The following is a 24,158-nucleotide window of genomic DNA, read 5'->3' on the forward strand; positions in this document are numbered from 1 at the left end:
TTGTCTCAGCACTTCTCCAGTTTTTTGTTCTTGGGATTCCTTTACACTTAAAAATTATTGAGAAGTGCAAGGGCTCTTGCTTATGTGAATTGTAGCTATTGATATTATATGAGAAATTAAAATTGAGAAAATTTAAAAATAGTTACTAGTTCATTTAAAATAATAAACCCTTTAAAAATAATTTAAAAAAATTTAAAAACCTTTTAAAACCCTTGAACAATGTGGGGGCTAGGGGCACTGTCCCTTGTACAGTCAAAAATCTGTGTATAACTTTTGACTCCCCCAAAACTTACTACTAATAGCCTACTATTGAGCAGAAGCCTTACTCATAACATAGTCAATTAACACATATTTTGTATGTCATATATTATTATATAATGTGTTCTTAAAGTAAGCTAGAGAAAAGAAAATGGTATTAAAATCATAAGAGAAAATACATTTACAGTACTGTATGTTATTTAAGAAAAATCCACACATAAGTAGACCTGTGCAATTCAAACCTGTGTTGTTCAAGAGTCAACTGTAATGAAACAAATTTGATCTCATCCAGATATATGGGTGGGAAAGGGAGGAGTGTATCAGTAGACTTTTAGATAATTATGAATATTCTTCTTGGTACTATACCAGAACTTGGTAAGTAGAAGTCCCTTAAAAGTTACTTGCAATGTGAAATCTGAAACCATTAATAATAAACCTTTTGGACTCAGTTACATAAAAATCTATTGGTCCAATTTGCAGTTTCAACGTATGCGTAATTTTGTAATATCATGCATTAGGTCATTTGGAAATTGCCAGTTCACTGGGTTATGCAGATCTTCCAAATGTTGGCACATTTCATCATGTGATATTAAAAAACCTTTGTATGCAAATACCACCACCACCACCAATCTCATCAGAAAAATCTCTTAAGTATCAGGAAGCTGTCAAGGTCATGGTGGCAGATACAAGTTTTCAAAAATTCTTACTTTTATTTGAAAGCCTGAATTTTATCATTGACAACAAATACTGTCCATTGTTTTCCTTTAAGTAATAGGCTATGCTCATTCTTGAGAAAATATCTGCCAAACACTCAAGTCTGAATAGCCAGCCACAGGGGATCAGCCACTTGTTCTTTCAAGGCAGTCCATGAAAATGGGGGGGGGGGGGTTGTTCAGCTTTGTAACCCAAATCTTGAAACTCAAACTATTTCCCAAGTGTGCTTCCTTGAGGTAGCCATCACATTTTGGTGTGCAGCAGAAGCACTTCATGTATACTTCCCATTTCATCATACGGAGTTTAACAGACATAGCCTCAAGGGCTGAGATTTAATAAAACTACTTCATCAAGGACATGTTTAAGTGAAACTTTTTTTTTTTTAACTATTTGGACAATATTATGTGATGGCTTTGATTTCTGTTAAGGTGTAAGTAGTTTTACATACCATTGTTTTTGTGCCACCAGTGCAAATGTCAACGTAGTGAAAAGAATAATGTCTTATGAAAGTGGTGACTTGTGCGTGATCACCATTTGACCTTGCTTTGACCACATTTGAAGAACCACTGGTCTCTTCGTCATCCTTTTCCAGCCACCTGTCTTTTTTTTTTTTTAAACTTTTTAAATGTTTGTTTATTTTTGAAAGAGAGAGACAGAGCACGAGTGGGGGAGGGGCAGTGAGAGAGGGAGACACAGAATCTGAAGCAGCCTCCAGGCTCCGGGCTGTCAGTACAGAGCCTGATGCAGGGCTTGAATGCAAGAACCATGAGATCATGACCTGAGCTGAAGTCGGATGCTTAACCGACTGGGCCATCCAGACACCCCAGCCACCTGTCTTGATTCTGCTTGCCATCATCATCTTCTCTGCGGCTCTGCATATATTGTTCCTTTTGCCTACAATGTCTTTCCCAAGCAGTGGGAAAAATCCTATCTGTCTTTTAAGACCTGGTGTGTATTTCCTTTCTGAGAGAAGTCTCTTCTAAGCTGATCTAATCACTGTCTTTTATGCTTCTGTGTCGCTACACACATACATTGTTTTAGCATTTATTATATCGAAGGCAGAGGGGCTACTAACATCTTAAAGCACCCAATGTGTGTCAGACCCTGTGCAAAATCTTTTATGTGTTTTCCTATTATATCCTCAATTTAACTGTGTGTGACAGGTATCATTATAGTCACTGTACACTGAAGAACCAGACAAATAGCTAAAGTGAAGTCAAACCCAAGCCTGTTATTTCAGCAGTGTGATCATCTTTTCCCTATTTGTCCCTATGGCACATACACAGCATACTGAAGATACTCAATTTATGTCACCTGAACAGTCAAATAAATAAATTTAGTAACAATCCCATAATAAAGGCTCTACAAAGTCCCTTATCTTTTAGGGTTTGGCCTGAAGTCAAGTATTTTTCATTTCTTACAGTTTGGATTTGGTATCTTCATTACTTATAGAAAAACTTGAATTTTCATTTCTTCCAACAGCGGGATGGTAATTTAATGATTACCACCACCATCAAGCTGGAAACACAAATGCTGACATTTGACAGTCATGTTTTTCCCTTTCAAAGTTGCTTTAAGTAAATACCAATGGTGTACCCAATTAAGTAATTATTGAAAAAGCAAATGATGTATCTTTAAAACTTTCCAAACAATAAAAAAAAAAGCACTACTTAAAACCTCTTTTTCTGCTCAATCTGAGCCATTATGAAATGTGAAAATTCCAGGGTGCCTCTAAGAAAATCTTAATACCTCACACATGCTTTACTTAGACTGCAGCACATATCTTTAGATTTAGGATGGCGGTGAGGTCAGTGGCTCTCAAAGTGTAGCCCCAGGAGCAGCAGCAGGAGCAGCAGCAGCAGCAGCACCACCACCACCGGGGAACTTGTGAGAAGTGCAAATTATCAGGACCCACACCACCCCAGACCTACTGCATCAGAAACTGTGGGCGTGGGGCCCAGCAATCTCTGTTTTAACAGCCCTCAAGTTATTGTGGTGCATGGTTACATTTGAAACCAATGGGGCACACCAACTGCATCGTTTGGATTCAGGGATGTTACTTACTAAGAACTGATAAAATTTGGAAAATATGACCAGCTCATTACAACATCTGTGAAAATATAAGCTGTATAGTAAGGGGTCTGCCATGCCACAGGGCCTGGGCTGCCCTCAAGCCCACATACGGTGGCATGGAGCCAAAGCAGAGAATCTCATTTCACAGAAGAGACGCCAAATCAGTCCTTGGCTCTCTCTTCCAGGAGGCAGATAAACACACCACAGCCATACTCAATGAAGAGTGAAGCCATTTATCGATCTGCAAGAACTATCTGACATAAGTAACTCCAACCATGTGCTACTTAAATTGCTTTTTTCCTAAATAAAACAGTAACCTGTAATACATGTGTTTTATTACTATTGGAGTACAATATTCTATCATCCACTTTCAACTACCTATGACAAGACTACTCTTTCCAGGAATATATTACTACTATTCTGCTTGCTTTGTTATTATATGGACTTAAGGAAAACAGGAACTTGCTAGCATTTTGACAACTATTTGGGGGTTATGTAAAAAGCTTATTTTTGTAAAGAGTATACAGATAAACATATAAACTTGCTAACATTTTGCTCGAAAAAGTGAAGGCATTACGTATTCACTTCATTTTTATTTATACTTTTCTAATAAAAAAGCTGGTAAGAGGATCTGCCCTATCATAAGACTTTGCTGTCTTTGCCAAAGAATATGCCAGGCCTGGTAGAAAAGGCTTACTGTAAGTCAACAGGGAGGCAGACTTAGAATCAGATGAAAGAATACTCGGGGCATATCTTTGTTTAAAAGTAAAAAGTACTGGGGTGCCTGGCTGGCTTAGTCGGTAAAGCATGTGACTCTTGATCATGCGGTTGTGGGTTCGAGCTGCATATTGGGTGTAGAGATTACTTAAAAATAAAATGTTTAATGTCATTTGCAGCAATGTGGATGGAACTAGAAGGCATTATGCTGAGTGAAATAAGTCAGAGAAGGACAGATACCATGTTTTCAATCATATGTGGATCTTGAGAAACTTAACAGAAGATCATGGGGGAAGAAAGGGAAGGAAAAAAGCTACAGAGAGGGAGGGAGGCAAACCACAAGAGACTCTTAAATACAGAGAAAAAACTGAGGGTGGATGGGGAGGCGTGGGAGAGAGGAGAAAATGGGTGATGGGCACTGAGGAGGGCCCTTGTTGGGATGAGCACTGGGTATTGTATATAAGCCAACTTGACAATAAATTATATTCATAGAAATAAACAAACAAACAAACAAATAAATAAATAAATGAAACGTTTAAAAATAAATTAAGAAGTACAGGGGATATAAAGAAATCATCCCATTTGTTACAAATTTGGGATAGTGGTTCTTGTTTTTATTGGCAGTTCATTAACTTTCCTTACAATATGAATGAGAAACAACAATTTTAGGCTTCCTAAACATAAATGTTTATGTGAATGATTACAAGTGAAAATATAAAAACTTCATTTACTCTTGTGTTCATTAACAGTGCAACACCGTGGGAAGAATGCAAGCTTTAGAGTCAGCCAAACCAAGGTTTGAATTCTGACTCTGGCAGTTGTGAGCTATGTGAATCTGGTCAATTCTTAACTTCTCTGATTTTCAGTTTCCTCATCTGTATACAACCAATTTGTAGGGCTGTTGTATGGATTCAAGAGAACTATTTACAATGTGCTTTACACAGAGTAGGTGATCAAGAAAGAGTTATTAAAGAAGGAAAGAAAATGGATACCTAGAGAACTGAGGCGGGTGGGCCGTTTGCCCAGCTGGCATTATGGATTCTACTACTGGGTCTCAATCTCAGTAACCATCTTCTCTTATATCACCTACATGTTAAATAACTACAGACTGCTTGCCCCCAACTCCACCCCCACCCCAAAATTTCCACAATACTTGGAAGGAAGACAGAAAGAGACAGCATTAAAAAAACAAATATTCCCTGAAAACAAAGTAATGATATAGAGCTACACCTTGGTGAAAGCCAGAACAAATCGCTTGAAGAGCTTTATTCCATCTACAGTGAGGGTAAGAAGAGTATCACCATTTATTCATTTGATCCTGTTTCTTCCTCACACTATCATAGCATTTCAAAGCAACATATTATTTACTGCTATTAGGGTGTTACGGATTTGCTTTTCTATGTTCAAGCCCCTCTGCACTCACCAGAATGCAGCAGGCTACTTTAGCTAAAGATCCAGGGCCATAAACCTTGTTCAGTGCAATAAGATCACTTTAATAATACTCTAATCTTGGAATGCAGTTATAAAGATAGATGATGGCCACTGAGTGCTACTTCCAGACAGAAATGGCTCTTATGCAACCTGAAAGATATAAAAAACTTAGCATCTAAAAATGTGTTAAAAAATTCTCATATTCTGCCATTCTATTTTACATACCTGAGAATTTTTTTAGGGATCTGTGACGGAGAAGAATGACTCCTTTTCTTCTTCTCTGAGTCCTGTAGTAACCCATCCTCTGTCCCATCTTTTTCTACAAGTGCTGACTGGTCTGCTCTGGCCTTCTGATCCACACTGAGCTGGCTTTGGGCAGGATCACACCTGTACATAAAGACAATGGCTGGCTTCTCACTGGACTGTCCTTTTGCCTCTGTGAACCAGTGATGGCGCTGAACTGGAGGAGGCGGCAGCATGTGGATGACTGTGCCATCCAGGCCCACCAGTTTCCCTTTCTCTCGGTCTTTCTCTTTGTCATCCTCCTCATCTGTTTTCCGGCGGCGGAAGAAGCTTTTAAATGATATCCAGCGTTTAGGTTTTGCATCAGCTGCCCGCCTGCTGCCTTCAGAGTGCAAAACTGATTCAGCTTCCGTTGACCTGGTAGGACTGGTTGGCTTGGTCCAGTTGGTGAAATGCCTCTGCAAAAGGTTGCCCGCATGGTAAGGGGAGGAAGTAGAACGAGGTGGGGGGAAGGGAGGGGGTGGCTCACCCTGGGAGTTAGCCACTAACTTGGAGAGAGGGGCAGTGACTGGCTTTGCGAGTGGATCTTTCCGTACTCTGGCAGTGGGACTTTCTGTGGTCTGAGGGGCTTCAGCCTCCCCACTGGGCTGAGACGTAAAGAGAGACTTGGGTCGGACTGGTGTACTCTTAGCAGCGTCCGCATCTGGAGGGACTGCATAGAGCTCTTCCACACTGCATGCTTTAGGGCCAGACTGGGGCATTTCTGGAGGAGACTGTGGTGGTTGGATAGAAGCCACAATCTGAGAAAGCACTGTGCTTGCTTTCTCTCTGGTGCTGGTGCTGCTGCTGCTGCTGACCGTCTGAGACTCCTGAGTGCCTTCTATTTGGGCCACAGGTTCTTGAGTGGTTCTCTGGATCTTTGTTGGGGAGCTGTGGCCAGAACTATAACTTTTCTGTGGTGAAGACTGACCTCTGTTCAGACAGCTGTTAAACTCCTGAACCTTTTGAGCCACTGAGCCCCTTTTACGCTCTGTGCTACTTGAAAGCCCTTTGGCCTGGGGGCACTCAGTAGGTTTGCTAGTGGTGTTATCGGACAGTTTTTCAGTTTCTATTTCTTCATAAGTATGGCTTATTACACTTGTGGTTTTTCCCTTCACTGAGAGTTCTCCACTTGTTCCAAGAAAACTTTTATAAATGGCTAGATTGTCATATGCATTTGGGTTGATTACAATGGGAACTTTGATGGCATTTTTAGAACTCCGAGCATAGGTTGGCTCGTCGTGAATGATGATTGGAAAAGGTGGCATACCAGCATTGTTATAACTATTAAATTTTATTTCAGACAAATTGGGTGACTTAACAGGGATGGTTTTAGAGGAAATGTTTGTAGTTGTCGGTGAAGTAGGTGCTGACTTGTGACAGTTTTTCCTTGGAGGGACATTTGGTCCAGTTCCACCACCAATTAATTCCACCTTGGGTATCTTTTGTCGTGGACTGGTACTGGAAGTCCATACTTCCTGGTATCGTATTGCACTGGATTTTTGGAAGTGGGCACTTATTTGTCCTGACGTCGATGCAGGTGATGTCATCGGAGAGTTTGGAGTAGAAGAGGAGATTTTTGTCTTGGGGCTGGTAATAGGGCCCTCGAGGTGCTCAGTGGCCATGGCTGCCGACACGTCCACAATAGTATATGGCTTGCACAGTGGCTGTTCCAGATTCACAACTCGGTAGGGCTTTGCTTGCTCTTCTACGGGGACAAGGTTAATGGTTACTGCTTGCCCAGCAATATCGGTAGAGGCTTTACTTTCTTGCTTCTCAGTCTGTACAGCAATCTTGCCGTCCTTCTCTTCTAATCGGAGAGCAAGGACTGCTTTGTGTGTTTCTGGAACTTTTACTGAGCTTTTAGGTGCTTGTGAGGAGTCCTTTTCCTGATTATTACCAGAGAGACTTTCATAATTGGGCTCATTTTCCTTCATGTCCTTAGAATTTCCCGGGTTACCAGGAGATACTCCTCCATTACAGATCTTCTGGGATAAACCACTGGCTGTCTCAGAATGTGACTCTTCTGTTAAAGAAGAGTCTGGTGATGTAGAGTCAGATGACACCATGCTCTGCATGCTTCCTGGTCCACAGGAGACCACAGAATTCTCTTCATAACCATTTAGGATTTCATCATAACTGTCATCATAGTCTACAGCACAGATTCTCTGCAGAGACTTATTTCGCAGGGGGACAGTATTCCATTTTTTGTCCACAAAGAATCGAACAGGAGACAGAGTATTTGCCCTGAAGTTAGCAAAGCGGGGCTGCCCTCTCATGCGAATCTCCATGGCCAGCAGCTCTTCGTCGCTCTCATCCCAGCTCTCATGCTCCTCCTCCATGTTACTGAAAAGTACATCTTCCTCACTCTCCTCACCACTAGAAAACTCTGGGTAACAGAACCGGCCCCCTTCATTACTGATCACTTCTGTGCTCCCACTCAGAATAACATGCTTGCCCTGAGTATCCTTTATACCGCCCATCATACAACTTGGTGGAAGCTTTCTTTCCAATGATCTTTTATAGCAATCATTTATTCTTCCTAAGAATGTTTCTCTGGAGTTTGTTTCATTTCCTCTCATCTGAGGGGTGGTATCCAAGCCTGCTATCTCTTTTAACACATCAGTTAGACCATTATTGTTATTTGGTATCTTCTTTGCACTATCATTATTGCCATAGGGCTTAGGAACATGGCTAAATCCTTCGATATCATCTTCATTATTATTATTAAGTGGTTTCTGATTCAAGGCCGTCCTGTTTCGGTTCCACCCTATGATGACAGGTTTGTTCTCACAGTGTTCTTGGATACTAAGTTCACCACATACACTCTGCCCATCTGCCACCATCATAGTGGGTTTCACAGCTATAGTGGGTTTTTTAGCCACAGGAGGACGGAAATTCCCAGTGTTCCTCATGCGGTGGTTATTACTGTGATTGGCATTAGTTTTCACATTGCCATGGGTGGCGGGTGCCTTCTCAGGGTCTGGGGGGAGCTGGTGTAAGCTTTTAGGCTTAAAGCAGTTCTTGCATTCACCAGGTTTCCACACGTGTTCAGTAAAGGTGTTACAAGCAGACATTTTTAAGAAAAGACCTTCACAGACAATGCTTTCCTTTCAGTGCATAGCAAAACTTTCATCCATCAGTTTTCACCTCCCCTATGTATCATAGCAGCTCTTGTAAGTATGATCAATCTGTGGGAGGGAAAAAAAAAAGAAAATCTAAATGGAAAAGGCACAACGAGGCTTATCATGATGAATGACTTAAAAAAACTGGCTCCACTCCTAAACTTTTCTTTAAGTGAACAGATTGAAAGATTAATTAATTTGGGTGCTTTCTGAACTCCTTAAGCCAGTTAGCATTTTGGAAAGTTCGTCTTTCAGCCATAATTTTTGTATACTCTCATTGAACTATATATAATCTTTCACTTGATATCTATGTGGCAATGCTACTGTGAACTTCCCCTTCTGGAAATGCGTTTCAAACTGCTCTTTTTATTATCTACAACCTGTGTGATACTTCTTAGTTCACTGTAGGTTCCTCCTCCACCTGCCCTTTTAATTTTGGCTACCTCATAGACTCCTCAATCTGAGTGCATTCAAACTAAGCCTCTGGCTACCCCTTTTCTCAACTGCAAGAAACTTTTCTACTCTAACCAGCCCTCCTCTACTCTCCAGGCCACCTCCTTTCTCTGTCTTTACCCTATTTCAGTTAATGTCCCCATCAACTACTTAGATAACTAAACTCAATTCTTGACACCTCTTCCTTCACTTCTAACTCCACATCTAACTCCTTAAATTAGTCTTGCCAATTCTATCTATTACATTTCACTGGAACTCTTTCTTGTCATTACCAGACCCTGCTAGCGGTTCAGATATTCACCATCTTTTGCCTAGATTCCTGCAATGAGCTGTTAACTGATCTTCATGCTTGCAGTCTCACCCCACTCCAATCCAATCTCTCTACATTTGCTACTCAAAATGTGGTCCCCACATAAGGAGTATCAGCCTTATTTGGGAACTTGTTAGAAATGCAGTATTTCAGGTATAACCCCAGACCTACTGGATCAGAATTCGTATTTAATGAGATACTACCATCAGATTTACCTTTCTGAAAAGCTAAGAGGATCAACTTACTACCTAGCTTAACTATTCTGTGCTCAGTCTTACCTATGCACTGACTCTCAAATGTCAGTGTGCAGACTAGGGGTTGCCAGCTAAGTAAGAACCACTTGGGGAAGCACTACACACCTACGTAGTCAATCTCTGAGGGAAGAGTCCAAGAATTTGATTTTTTAAAACAAGTTCTCCGTGTTTGTTTGTTTTAACAAGTTTTAAGTGCACTGAGGTGTTGGAACCTCTGAGTTCTAGGAAGGAACACAAGCCCCTTAGGTTTTCATGATTTGGTCTTTGCCTCCCTTCTAGCCTTATGTCTTAAACATCAGCTAGTCTGATTAATGTTGTAAATCCCACTGGGCTACTCATTTCTCCTTGATACTATCAAAGCCACTTAGACATACCTCCATGAACAAGCACTTTCATTACAAAAAAAAAAAAGTTTATGTATTTATTTTGAGAAAGAGACAGTGTGCATACGTGTGTGCAAGCCGGGTAGGGAGAATCCCAAGCAGGCTCCGTGCTGTCTGCTGTCTGCTGTCTGCACAGAGCCCAAAGTGGGGCTCAATCTCATGAATCATGAATCATGATTTGAGGCAAAATCAAGAGTTGGTCACCTAACTGATTCAGCCACCCAGGTAGATGACCTGCACGTTCATTTTTAATTGTCTGTTTACTCACTAGTTTTTGAGCTTTTTAAGGTCTGGGCTCTATCTTGTTCATCTCTACATGTCTAGCATAAGGAGCTAAATAAATACGGTTTGACTAAATGTGCTGGGTTTAAAGTTTATTTAAAAAAAAAAACTAATCTTGTGACTCTCCCTTTTGTCTTAGGCACAGAGCTGCAGACTTTCCCACAGAATATCACTACAGTGTGTTATATTTCTAATTTGGATATTATAATAAAGTTGGCAGTAGGCATGTATGTGTAAGACTATTTTAATGGCTAGAGAGTTTAACTTTACTCATGTATAATGACAGCAAAAAAGATCTTTCGTTTCATTAGAAATGCAGCCTTTCTGTCGAGTCTCAGCATGTGTGTAAAGAAAAGAATATTTTCTTTAGCTTGCATGTGTGTGCACACGTGTATGTGCGCACACACACACACACACACACACACAGCTAAGTCCCTTGTGAACAATACTCATAAAGCATTCTGCCTCAGTGAAAGAAGTACAGACTTAAAGATCAAAGTATTCCATACAGAGAGCCCAACAGCCTGGCTGAAACCTAAGTTCATTCTTTGCTGGAGATTATCAAATGGCTCATTTCAATATGGTAAGAGTATATTTTTCAAGTGTTTGTTTGAAAACATTTATTTAGTCCTTCAGATATTCAAAAAGCTATCCCTTAGTTGATAAAAGCATTTCCTGCTAGTCTGAGATTGGAACATTTTGAGCAAGGGAAAGAATGGCATAAAATTAGGCTGAAAAGGAAAGCAGGGGCCAGATCATGCACGGCCCTTTAGGCTTTTAAAGACTACAGAGTTTATCTTGAGGAGTGGGAAGACACTGAAAGGTTTTAAATAGGGGAAACAACATGATCCAATTTGCATTTAAAAAAGCCAGCTCTGAGGAAAATACAAGAAATAGGTAGCTACAGATCTAACAAAATATGTACAAAATCTAAAATCTCTATGTAGAAAACTACAAAATGCTGATAAAAAGGTATCAAAGTGGACCTAAGTAAGTGGAGAGAGATACCAAGTTCTCTCAGTATTATGAAGACGTTAATTTCTCCCAAACTGCTCTGTAGATTCAACATAATTCTAAAAAAATCCAAGCAGGATTTTTTAGGAGAAATCAACAAACTAATTCTAAAATTTATACAGAAAGGCAAAGGAACTAGAATAGCCAAAGCAATTTTGAAAAAGAACGAAGTTGGAGGACTCCTATTACCTGATTTTAAGACTTAGCGTAAAGCTACAGTAATCCTGACAATGGGGTACTGGCAAAAGATAGAAACATAAATGGGGAAAGTGGGGCAAACAAATCTAGCCTGCTGCCTGTTTCTGTATGTCCTAAACTAAGGATGCTTTAAAATTTTTCAAATGATTAAAAAATCCAAAAGAATAGTATTTTGTGACAAGTGAAAATTACATGAAATTCCCAATAGAGTGCCCATAAATAAAGCTTTATGGGAAGATAGCCAGGCTCATTTGTTTGCATACTGTTCGTGGAGGCTTTATGCTACAGTGGGGAGTTGAGGAGCTTGGGACAGACTGCATGGGGCGCTCTCATCACTTTGCAGTGCTTTCCTTAAAAAAAAATTTTTTTTTAATGTTTATTTATTTTTGACAGAGAGAGAGAGACAGAGCATGAGCGGGGGAGGGGCAGAGAGAGAGGGAGACACAGAATCTGAAGCAGGCTCCAGGCTCTGAGCCGTCAGCACAGAGCCCGACGTGGGGCTCAAACCCACAGACCGTGAGATCATGACCCATGTACCACCCAGGTACCCCTCAAATTGCAGTTTTGACCCATGTGTCATGACCCATGTGTATCGCCCATGTAAAAGGACATTTTTCCAAGATAAAAATGTCAAATTTCACTACAGATATGCATCAATAAACATTTATAATCAAGTTTGATAAGAGGAAACACTAACTTTGCATCCTAATTAAGCAATCCCTATCCCAAAAAAGAATTCCACTGTTGGTATTAGTAGAGCTGTGTTTCAGAAAATTGTACTCAATTCCTGTATTTTGAAATTTGTTTTAAAAATTCACGGAAAATTTTTTTCTCTTGTTATACAAGTACTTACATAATAGCTCCAATTTTGCCTTTGGGCCTATAGAACCTAAAATACTTACTATCTAGTTCTTTACAGAAAAACTGTGCTGACCCCTGACATAGATCAAAATAGGCACAGAAAGGAGTCCAGAAATAGAACCATACGAATATAGGCAACTGATACATGCCTCTATCAGTGAATATTCTTTTCAACAAATGTGCTAGAATAATTGGATATCCATAGGCAACAAAGTAAACCTTGATTCATACCTCACATACTGTATATGGAAATTACCCCAGATCTAAGCATAAAGTGTAAAGCTACAGTGCTCGCTACAGCAGTACATAGACTAAAGTGTAAAGCTATAGAGGTTTTAATAGGAAAAAACAGAAGAAAATCTTTGTGACCTTGAATTAGGCTGAGTTCCCAGATACAATATGAAAGGCATGATTCATTAAAAAAAAAACAATTTGGATTTTATCAAATTTTAAAAATGTTTGCTCTGACAAAGATACTGACAAGAGAATGAAAGATAAGCCACAGATGAGAAGTTTTTTGCCAAGTACATATCTGACAAAGGACTTTGTATCCAGAATATATGAAGAACTTTCAATATTTAATAAAAAGAAAATATCTGATAAAAAGTCGGCAAAAGGTTTGAGCAGTCACTTCACCAAAAGTACATGGATTGCATATTAACATGTGAAAGGTGCTAAATATCCTTAGTCATACAGAAATGCACATTAAAACTGCAGTGAGCTGCCACTATGCATCTATTAGAAAGGTTACAATGAAAACAAAATCAAATACTGAGGGAGAATGTGGTGCAAGTGAAATTCATATGGTGCTGGTGGGAATGCAGATGGCACAGCCACTTTGGAAAACAGTTTGGCAGTTTCTCATAAAAGTTGAACACGAGCTTTCCATGGGACCCAGCAGTCTCACCAATAGGTACTCACCCAAGAGAAATGAAAAGTTATGTTTGCATTATAGCCTGTACACGAAGGTTTATAGGCAAAAACTGGAATAATCCAAATGTGTGGTGGTGGTTATAGGACTCCATGCATTTGTCAAAATTTATAGAACTGTACACTAAAAAAAGATTATATAAATCAAACCTTAATACATCTGACCTAAAAATAAAAAACAGCTCTGGCTGCTATATGGACAATAAGCTGGTGGAAGACAGGAGAGAAAGCCGGGAGACTGTTCGAAGGGCTGCTGTTGGCAAAATAAGATATGATGAAGACCTGAATTAGGATGTGGCATCATGGAAGGCAGAGAAATGTAGATTCATGAATGACTAGATTCTGGAGAGAGTAATAGATGTTGAGATTTGGGGTTTATGTACTTAAATGATTTGTGGGGCCACTTACTGAGATAGACAACACTGGAGGAGATGATGCAACTTTTCGGCAATAAGATTATTAGTCCATATTTTGTTACCATATAATAGAGAAAACAGGTGAATTTAGAAGTCTGGAACACAGAAGGGAATTCTGCTGTTCTTGTGGGTTTGGGAATAACTACAGAAATATCCAGGCTAAAAAGAAAAGAAGAGTGAGCTGGGGAGGTGGTCTTGGTGGGTGAACCAGGGAGAAGAGAATAACTCTTAAGAAAACTCAAAAATGAATAAACTGAGGGTTGATGGGGGGTGGGAGGGAGGGGAAAGTGGGTGACGGGCATTGAGGAGGGCACCTGTTGGGATGAGCACTGGGTGTTGTATGGAAACCAATTTTGACAATAAATTTCAGGAAAAGGAAAAAAAAAAGAAAAATAAACATTTTATTCATTCAGCAAAAAAGCCCAAAAAACAAAAAACCAAAACCTATAAAATAACAGTCATAACTGTGTGACACAGAGCCAGATGAGGAGATTTCATGAAGGGGGAGAAGACAACTATTTCAAATGCACTGGAGGGGTAATGGGGACTGAGGACCTAAATTGCCCATTGAACTTGGTAACATGAGCTCACTGGTGACTTCAACTGTAACTATTTTGATGCAGCAGTGGGGATGGAAAGCAGACTGTGGTCAGCTGAAGAGTGAGAAGGTAGAGTGAGTAATTGTAGACAACTTTTGGAAGAGTTTATGTGGGAAGTAGAAGAAAGAAAGAGCCAGGCATATATGGGGAGGAAGGGCTGTCCAGAAAGGATTTCCTTAGTTTAAGATGGCAAAAACTAGATCATGTTGAGTATTAATACTAGAGAAAGACACAGGAGAATGGGAGACGCTAAAGAGACAGGAAAAAGAGGTAGATAATCCCAAACCTAAGAATGTTAAAACTGAGCAGGCCCCCGTTTGATCCTTCTGTTTTATGGATGAGGAAGGCTGAAGCCCCCCTGAAGGGCCATGCTGTGAATGAGAAAAGACCTGAGAAAGAACTGAGACTATTCAAGGCTACAGCAACTTATAATATGTTTTGTTTTTAAATAATTTTTTCTATTGTTACCTGAATTTTTTTCTTTTGTTATACAGATGCTCACTGTGAAAAATCAGAAAAGCATAAAAGAAAATAGAAATCATGTGTAATCCTATTACTTGGAAGTAACTTCTATCAGTAGTTTAGGGCAGTCTGTGTCAATCACCAAGAATTTTTTTAAAAAGATATTCCCTGTTGGGGCACTTGGATGGCTCACTCGGTTAAGCATTCGACTCTTGATTTCAGATCAGGTCGTGATCTCACGGTTCAGTTCGGTTCCTGGGTTTGAGTCCCACATCTGGCAAGTGCTGACAACACAGAGCCTGCCTGGGATTCTCTCTCCCCCTCTCCCCTGCTCAAGCTCACATTCTCCCTGTCTCTCTCAAAATAAATAAATACACTTAAAAAAAAGGCATTCCCTGTCTACTCAGCACCATGTGGCATTAAATATAAAAGAATAAGGCATCCTGGCCTAATATCTTGTTAAACAAGTTAAATCCACCACTGATAAGAGAGGGATTCAATTTTCTCTTTTAAGTAGTACAGTATATTTTCTTTTTCCAAGCCTGGCAGATAAATAGTAAAAATAATTCCCCATGTTGAGTGCTAGTAAGTTAATTCAGTCAAGAAAGGGCTGCTGAGTTGATTAGCAGCTATCACATTATCAACAGGACAAATGAGCTTCACCAGGAACACAATTAGCTTATGTCAGTGCTGTGTGCAACAGAAAGCCATCAATAAAACTGAAACCTTGGAGCTGACATTCTTTTACAAATTCTGTGTACATCTGTATTCACACTGCTGTAAAACTGAGATGAATCAAGCAAACACCTTTAGCAAGCACCAGATGGAGCTGCTGGCTAAGCCACTAAGCCTTAACTACAAGGGCTTCAGTTTTCAACACTAATTATGTTTGGAGACAAAGATGTGCACTTAAAGACACTGTCAAAACTATTTCAACTTGTAACAGGCTCTTAGAAAGAAAAGCTGTACCCGATCAGATGTAGCGCTGTTCAAGGAGCAATCCTTGGGCTCTATTGCCTTTGTGAAATAACTTCATTGGCACTCAGTAACTAGCAGTTTTGCCTGCTCAACACTGACACCCCCAAATCAGGAAATTCTAGTCACCAAAGTTCTGCTTGAGAAATAAAATATGTGTCTCCTGAGGCACTTAAGAAAATATGACAGTCTACCCTGGTGTCTTCTATTTATTTGCCAAGACAGGTCTGATACGGAGTACCCAAATGGAGTGTTTGATAAGAAAACTCATTTGCTTCCACATTCCTTACAATCTCAAAGCAAACCCCACAGATGAATGGTTGATGAGAGAGTTGAATGGCTGAAGTTGCCCCCAGATGCCAGCTAGGATTCCATGATCTAAGATCTGATTTCATATGTGACGGTTTTTAAGACCAAAGCCCTTCAGGCTACAGATGAAACTGTTGAAGAGTAGCCTATTTCACTTCAAGTTGTGACAGCTTTTTAAGAACCTATTACTGTTTTTCACTCTCTCTACTGCTATATGGACAATGACAATAATTAGTTTGCTTCGAGTCCAACGGTTTCAAGCAGATTTGATACAAAACAACTAAATCCACACTGGATTTCAATCTTGGAATAAACAGGCCCACAGAAAGGGCTGGAGCTCCTCAAGCTGGATGCAATTTCCAAGTCAGTGAAGAGGGGAGACTGTGTAGGTGGTATATTAAACACCATATATAGAGTGTTTCCTAAAGGCACCCAAGGAGAATCTGTTCATAATAAAGGAGGATGGGGAATGGGGACTGCTAGGCTCCTTCCCCAATCCTATGACTCCCGGAGGCCATTGTTTCTCTTCATAAAATCTGTCACATTGCCATAGAGACAGAGTCAAGAATCCTCAGTGCTGTACATGGGCTTTTAAGGACCCTTTCAGTGAGGAACTACTGCCTATATGTCATCCTACACATTTGTCCATCTCCAGGATACCAGGGTAAAATTTACAAGTCAGGGTTCTCATTAGGCTTTTGTAATGGCGCATGTGGGTTACTTATATAAAAAAAGGAAAGGAAAATGTGACAAGTATCCCCACGTCACTGTTCCCAACCTTTCCTTCTGCCACAGTGAAAAACGCTGACCCGATACCTCAGCCAGCTGCCAAACCCTTCAGTAGATGACTAAAAGGGTGGGGAAAGGAAGAGAAAAGCAAAGCTGCAGGAAAAAACTTTGTAGGAGATAAAACACGGCTTTAATTTGGAACATGAATGGAAATTCCATGAGTGAAAGCAACCTTCCTTATTTGACATCTGACCTCCTCCCCACCCCTTCGTGGAAGAAAAAAATCACACTTCTTTGCTATCACAACAGTAGGCAAGATCTTAAGATATAAGGGTCTCCTGTTTAAAGAAGAAAGCAAAGTAAAACCTGCTTAATTTGGAAAACGTAACTAGAGCTCTGTTGAAAGGAGGAAGCCCATGCACTTCCAACTGCTCTAACCACAAGTTTTTCTCTAGCCATTTACTGTTCCTGTCACATGGTAGCCATCTCCGGATAAGAGCCATGCGTCAGCAAACACACGACTGTAAAGCGGCACCGCTTAGCTCCCAACTCAGTTTTTAAGTTCAAACTCTTTGATGAACCAGTTCAATAATAATAATAATTACTATTATAAACTTGGTAATAACTAGTCATAAGATTATAAGTTCCAAAATGTACACTGAACCCACCTCAGATCCCTACTTAAGAAGGTATACATCAGAGAGGAGGTTAAAATGTTATCTAATAACAGCCAAGGACTCCAGTCTCTTGCAGTTTTATTCCATTCACAAGCTGTTCCCTCTGCTTGGAACGTATTTCATCCAGTGCTGTTTCATTGGGCAAAACTATTTATCCTTTAAGACCCAGTTCAAATTTTACCTGTGTGATGAAGCTTTACTTGACTTCCTAAATACCTTTATTATAATACCATATTGTATGGTAGTTACAGAAGTCCCTAGAAGGCAAGGCTATGTCTTTTTATTTTTTTTTAAGTTTATTTATTTATTTATTTATTTTGAGAGAGAGAAAGAGACAGACAGACAGACAGACAGCACCAGCTGGGGAGGGGCAGAGAGACAGCGAGAGAGTGAGAGAATCCCAGGCAGGCTCCACTTAGTGAGTACAGAGCCCGATGCAGGGCTCGATCTCAATAACCATGAGATCATGACCTCAGCTGAGATCAAAAGTCAGATGCTTAACCGACTGAGCCACGCAGGTGCCCTGGCAAGGCTGTGTCTTTTTCATGTCTACATCTCTTGGATTGCTTGGAAGATACTGGATACTAAATAAACGCTTGCTGAATAATAATAATTTTAGCTAGCATTTACTACTAAGTGCCAGGCACCACTTGAAGCATTTTTTTACACATGAAAGCTCTTATTCTCATAAAAACCCTACGATGTACATAATTATTAGCTTCATTTTACTAATGAAGAAACTGAGACCTGCTCAAGGTCACACAGTTAGTAAATGACAGAGTAAGGATGGATGAAGGGATGAATGAATGCATGTATGCACAGATGGTAAAGTTCAGCTATCCCTAGCATCTGGAGGCTGCTTTAGCCACAGCATGGTGATGCCTGAAAGGCGGTCCACTCAGCAGCAGCAGCACTGCCCACCACAGCGGAATTCTAACTTGAACAAAGAAGCGTCAGAAGGAGGCACACCCACACCTTCCTAGCTCAGCTCTGAGGTGGGCAGGGTCCATGTGCTCACAGCAAAGCTGTGGAAGCAAGCTAGGAAGAAAGCAACAAGCATATATAATTAGCTATGGCTGCCCCCAAAGTTGTGCTTTATGTGTTTCAGAGTGAATATTTTGAGGCAAATTAAGCATAATCTTTCAGGAGCCACCCCTATTAGGAGGGCCTCTTTCATAGCTTATTGAGAATGAAGGGTGAGATGCTGCTAGAAGCTGCCTTGCCGTCTTCTTCCTCTCCACTGCCTGCAACTGCAGAGCCAACTGTCAAGTGAAGAAAGCCGGACTGTAGGCTAACTGAAATGTGAAAAGATAGGTGATCTCTGGTATAAAACAAAAGAATAAAAGGGGTGCTTGGCTGGCTCAGTCGGTGAAGCATGTAACTTTTGATCTCAGGGTTTTAAGTTTGAGCCCCACGTTGGGTGTAGACATTACTTAAAAAAAAAAACCAATCTTTAAAACAAAACAAAGGAATAAGAAAGAGGGGAAACGAGGACTGCAAAATTCAAAGGTGAGAAAAAGAAGAGAAAGGAGGAAAAGCAAGTTGGGAAGGAAAGAGAAATCACAAAACAGTCAATTATTTTGAGAGAAATCCCACTAGAATGTTTATAGCAACATCATCAGAGGAAGCAATAATGTCATTTGTTACCACACTTCACCATTTCTGGAGGCTTTATTGTCTTGTGGGACTTGTACATTTGCTATGAAGTATTATTTTTCCAATCAAACTAAATTTTCCCTTCCCCAGCTACAGAAAAGAGTAAACAATACATTCTGTAAAACATTTATAATTTAGACTTTTAAAGAGAAAAAGCACTTCTAAATTAAAGTCTGAGTTATACAATACTTTAAAGAAATATAAATTCATTGTTTTCAAAGGGACACGATAACAAACTAGTGTAACAGTTTTTCCTGGTAAAAGTATTTGGAGGACCTGTTCTAATACATAAATAAGAATTATTTTTATGATGGTTACAAATAAATAATGGCTTAAAAATACGTTAAAAGAGTATCTTTCAAACTGGGATCCAGGATCTTTTCCAAGGGTCTGTACATGAGTTTTCCAAAATAACTTTAATATTGAACTGAAAACAAAGTTTACATCTAAAATTAATTGATATGAACATATGCTGGATCATTGCAATGGCCACTTATTAACAAAGCATAGCAACATGATTTGCAACATGATTACTAATGTACAGATACATTTGTTTTTCTAGTCTGAACTGGCATCAAGCACACAATTTTAATTGTAAGGAATAATGAGAAAAGTAGGAGGCTCACTTAACATGTAAATGATACAGTCCCACTAAGTAAAGACCAAAATGAAATAATGGTGTAGTCACCGCACATTGTATTGATCCTGGATTTTCAACATCTGAGAAAGAAACGTGGCAGAAAAAGAGAGTCAATGGTAATGAAAGCTGCCAAGACACCTTTGGGGGTGGCAGACAGCTCCATACTCACGTTGTGAGCAGCAATTCAGTTTTGGCAAAACATCATCACTTTATTAAAGTAACGTTAATTTGCATTTCATTATGTTTTACAGGCTTTTTTCTTTTGTACTTTTAAGTTTGTTTCAGTTTAGAGTTAAAAGAGAAATACAAGTGTAAGGAATTTATATCTAATTTTATTTGTTCATATTTAAGTAAAATTGTAATAATGTGTGTCAATGGTGAAAGACTCCAATTTTTAGCCAATTAAAAGGAGCCTATAAATTACTAAAGTTTGAAAGTAGTGCTTAATAACAATATTCTCTTATGTCAGGTAAGCATAACTCTTGTGATCTTACTTACATTATTAACTTGCTAAGCATCTGTTAAAGGAGTATAATAGTCATCTATCTCACAGAGGCTGTTGTTCAAATGAATTAAGATAAAATATATACGGATTGCATTGAATCTATAGATAGCTTTGAGTAGTATGGACATTTTAGCAATATTAATTCTTCCGATCTTTAAACACAGGATATCTTTCCATTTGTTTGTGTCTCCTTTAACTTCTTTCATCAGTCTTATAGTTTTCATTATACACATCTCCCATTTCCTTGGTTAAAGTTATGCCTAAGTATTTTACTGGTTTTAATGCTATTGTGAATGGGATTTTTTCTTTCTTTCTCAGATATTTTGTTGTTAGTGTATAGAAACACCGCTAGGGGGCACCTGGGTGGCTCAGTCGGTTAAGTGTCCGACTTCGGCTCAGGTTATGATCTTGCGGTCCGTGACTTCAAGCCCCGCGTCGGGCTCTGTGCTGACAGCTCAGAGCCTGGAGCCTGTTTCAGATTCTGTGTCTCCCTCTCTCTGGCCCTCCCCTGTTCATGCTCTCTCTCTCTGTCTCAAAAATAAATAAACGTTAAAAAAAAAATAAAAAAAAAAAAAAAAGAAACACAGCTAATTACTGTATATTGATTTTATATCTTGTGACTTTACTGAATGCATTGATTAATTCCAAGAGTTTTCATGGTCATCTTTAGGATTTTCTATCTATAAAATCGTGTCATAATTTTATCATCAATTTTACTACTTCTTTTCTGATTCAATGCAATCCCCATCAAAATCCCAATGGCAGTTTTCACAGAAATATAAAAAACAATCCTAAAATTTGTATGGAACAGTAAAAGACTCTAAATAGCCAAAGCAAACCTGAGAAAGGAAAAGCCAAAAGCATTACACTCCTGATTTCAAGCTATACTATAAAGCTACAGTATGGTACAAAGGTATAGTATGGTACTGGCTTAAAAACGGACACATAGACCAATGGAAAAGAACAGACAGCCCAGAAATAAACCCATGCATATATATGGTCAATTAGTTCACAGCAAAGAAGCCAAGAATATACAACACAAAAGGAGTCTTTTCAATAAGTGGAATTGGGAAAACTGGACAGTCACACACAAAAGAATGAAACTGAATCCCTGTCTTACACCATACACAAAAATCAATTCAAAATGGATTAAAAACTTAAACACAAGGCCTGAAACTTAAACATAAGGCATAAAATTCCTAGAAGAAAAAAGAGGGGAACAAGTTCCAATTGTTGTCTTGGCAACAATTTTTTGAATATGACACCAAAAGTACAAGCACCAAAAGCAAAAATTGACAAATGGGATTACATCAAACTAAAAAGCTTCTGCACAACAAAAGAAACAATCAACAAAATCAAAAGTCAGCCTACAGAATGGGAGAAAATATTTACAAATCATATACTGGATAAGGAATTAATATCTGAAATATATAAAGAACTCATAACTCCATAACAAAACAAAAACAAACAAACACACAACCACAGATTTTCAAAAGGGCAGGGGAACTAAAAACATTTTTCCAAAGAAGGTGTCCAAATGAACAGATGCTCATCGCTAATCATTAGGGAAATGCAAATCAAAACCACCATGAGATATCACCTTACACCTGTTAGAATGGCTATCATCAAGAAGATAAGAGATAACAACTGTTGGCAAAGATGTGGAGAAAAGGGAATCCTGTCCATTGTTGCTAGGAATGCAAATTGGTTTGGCCACCATGGAAAACAGTATGGAGGTTCCTCAGAAAATTTTCAGTGGAACTACCATATAATCCAGCAATCCCACTTCTGGGTATAAAGAAATGAAAACAGAATATCAAAAAGATATCTGCACTTCTATATTTATTGCAGCATTATTCACAATAGCCAAGATATGGAAACAAGTGTCAATCAACAGATGAATGGATAAAGATAATGTGGTATGTATAATGGAATATTATTTAACCATGAGAAAGAAGGAATCTTGCTATTTGTGACATAAATGGATCTTGAGGGCATTATTCTAAGTGAGATAAGTCAGAGAAAGACAAATACTGCGACATATCACAGTCTAAAAAAGTCGCATTCACAGAAACAGAATAGAGTGGTGGTTATCAGGGGCTTGGTTGGGGGGGGTTGGTAATTGGACAGATGTTGGTCAAACTTGCAGTTAGAAGATGAGTAAGTTCTGGAGATCTAATGCAGAACATAGTGATTACAGTCAACAATACTGTATTATATACTTCAAAGTGGCTAAGAGACTAGATCTTAAAGGTTCTACCACAAAAAAGAAATGATTATGTGACATCATAGAGGTATTAGCTAATGCTATGGTGGTAATCATATTGCAATATATAAATGTATCAAATCAACACATTGTACAACTTATATTTATGCAATCTTATGTCAATTACATCTCAAACTATATAAAGTGCATAACATAGAGGTTGATTTATAATAAGCGCTTCATAAATATTCGTTCTTTCCTCCTTTATTAAATCTCTATATCAATGGAGGACAGGAAGGGGAATGATCCCTTCCAGTACCCTCCATACATATCTGTATGCCATCTTGACAGACCAGTTGGGCTCTGCTATTTCTATGGAGATACTGGTAACTATCCTGGTAGGCCTCAATTACCATGGATGGTTTAATTGAAAGTTACAGCTAACCTGCACACCAATCTACCACTTATTGTTTCTACAGGGAAAATAAACGTACTCCAAGTTCTGAACAACAGACTTGCAAAGAAACTTCAGCATTCTGTTTTGGACTTGGGTTTTGCATTAGTTTCAAGAGATGCTGTCAGATTGTATCAGGAAGGGGTTGCTGTACAATAGGGCAATGTGATACTACCTGTGCTTTAAGAATTCAGGCAAATGTGGAAAAGGACACATTGACAGGAGGTAATGTAGTTAGCTCAACTATTACTATACTAGAGTAGGTAAGGCCCCAAATTAACACAGAAGTAGCAGGAAATAATGAGCAGGGGCTGATCTGAGAGGCCAAATGGATAATACTTAGCAGCCAGTGGGAGACTAGTGGAGAGGGACGGGGATGGACAATGACTCTGGGGTGTCTCTCCATGAAGACCAAGGATGATTTTCCCAGAGGCATACTAAAAAGTGTACAGAATTCAACAGCAATAATTTTCACTGCTTCAACTGTAGAGAACAAGGAGAAAATGGAATGAAAACAGCCAACATACTATAAAGCCAAGTATGTGATTAAAAATTCTCCCCATTAAAAAATACTTTAATTGCTATTTTCTTATTTAAGTTGACTCTAAATTTTGAGTGCAAATGGTTTGGTGAGAACAATATAAAAGATTCAGGATGAAGTGGCTGGGGGAGGGAAAGAGAAAGGTAAAGTGACAATTCTCTAGTTACTTTTATTTTACTACAAAAATAAACACAGAAAAATAAAACAGGCTGAGTAACTGAAGGGATGGCATCAGTGATGGAGCATTAAGGATGGGAACTGTGGCCAGAAAATTCATACATTCCAGACAGCCATGAGCACATGCCAATGAGTTTCCATAGGGCTGTTCTTAAGAAAACAGCAGAGGCTTGGAGTTTGGGGAGTCAGTGGATATTAATAAATGAGAAGAGCATAATCTGGTAGAGGAAAAGCTTAATTACCCTCAACAACAGTATGCTGTGTCTTTATTCTCCTTATCAGTGAAGATATTGCCTGTGGTCTGTATCACTGGACCTCACTCAGAAGCTAATGCTTCTCTGAGTGAAAAGTGACAGGTAGGATGTCAGCTTTTCCTGAGAAAGTGCTGCATCCCTGGTCCTTATGGCTGCCAGAGTAGTGGGTGGTATTTCCATTCCTATCTGAACAACCCATCAATCAGTAGAACTGGCCCCAGGGCACAAATGAACAAGCCTCACGGCCATTACTAATTGGATATGTAATTTTAC

At 39.2% G+C, this 24,158-nt stretch overlaps 1 protein-coding gene across 10 annotated transcripts in view; it reads right to left on the reverse strand.

The window, feature by feature from the left end:
• The window catches only part of PEAK1 (pseudopodium enriched atypical kinase 1), a 310,300-nt gene that overhangs the window by 71,568 nt on the left and 214,574 nt on the right, over positions 1–24,158 (reverse strand). For all 10 annotated transcript variants that reach the window (XM_027067830.2, XM_053223700.1, XM_027067828.2 and 7 more), the window contains one exon: positions 5,419–8,666. In XM_027067830.2, the coding sequence (XP_026923631.1) occupies positions 5,419–8,552 (3,134 nt within the window). In that variant the 5' untranslated portion in view covers positions 8,553–8,666. The remainder of the gene's footprint in view (positions 1–5,418; positions 8,667–24,158) is intronic.

Source organism: Acinonyx jubatus, chromosome B3, assembly GCF_027475565.1.
Source record: "Acinonyx jubatus isolate Ajub_Pintada_27869175 chromosome B3, VMU_Ajub_asm_v1.0, whole genome shotgun sequence".
Taxonomy (NCBI): Eukaryota; Metazoa; Chordata; class Mammalia; order Carnivora; family Felidae; genus Acinonyx; species Acinonyx jubatus.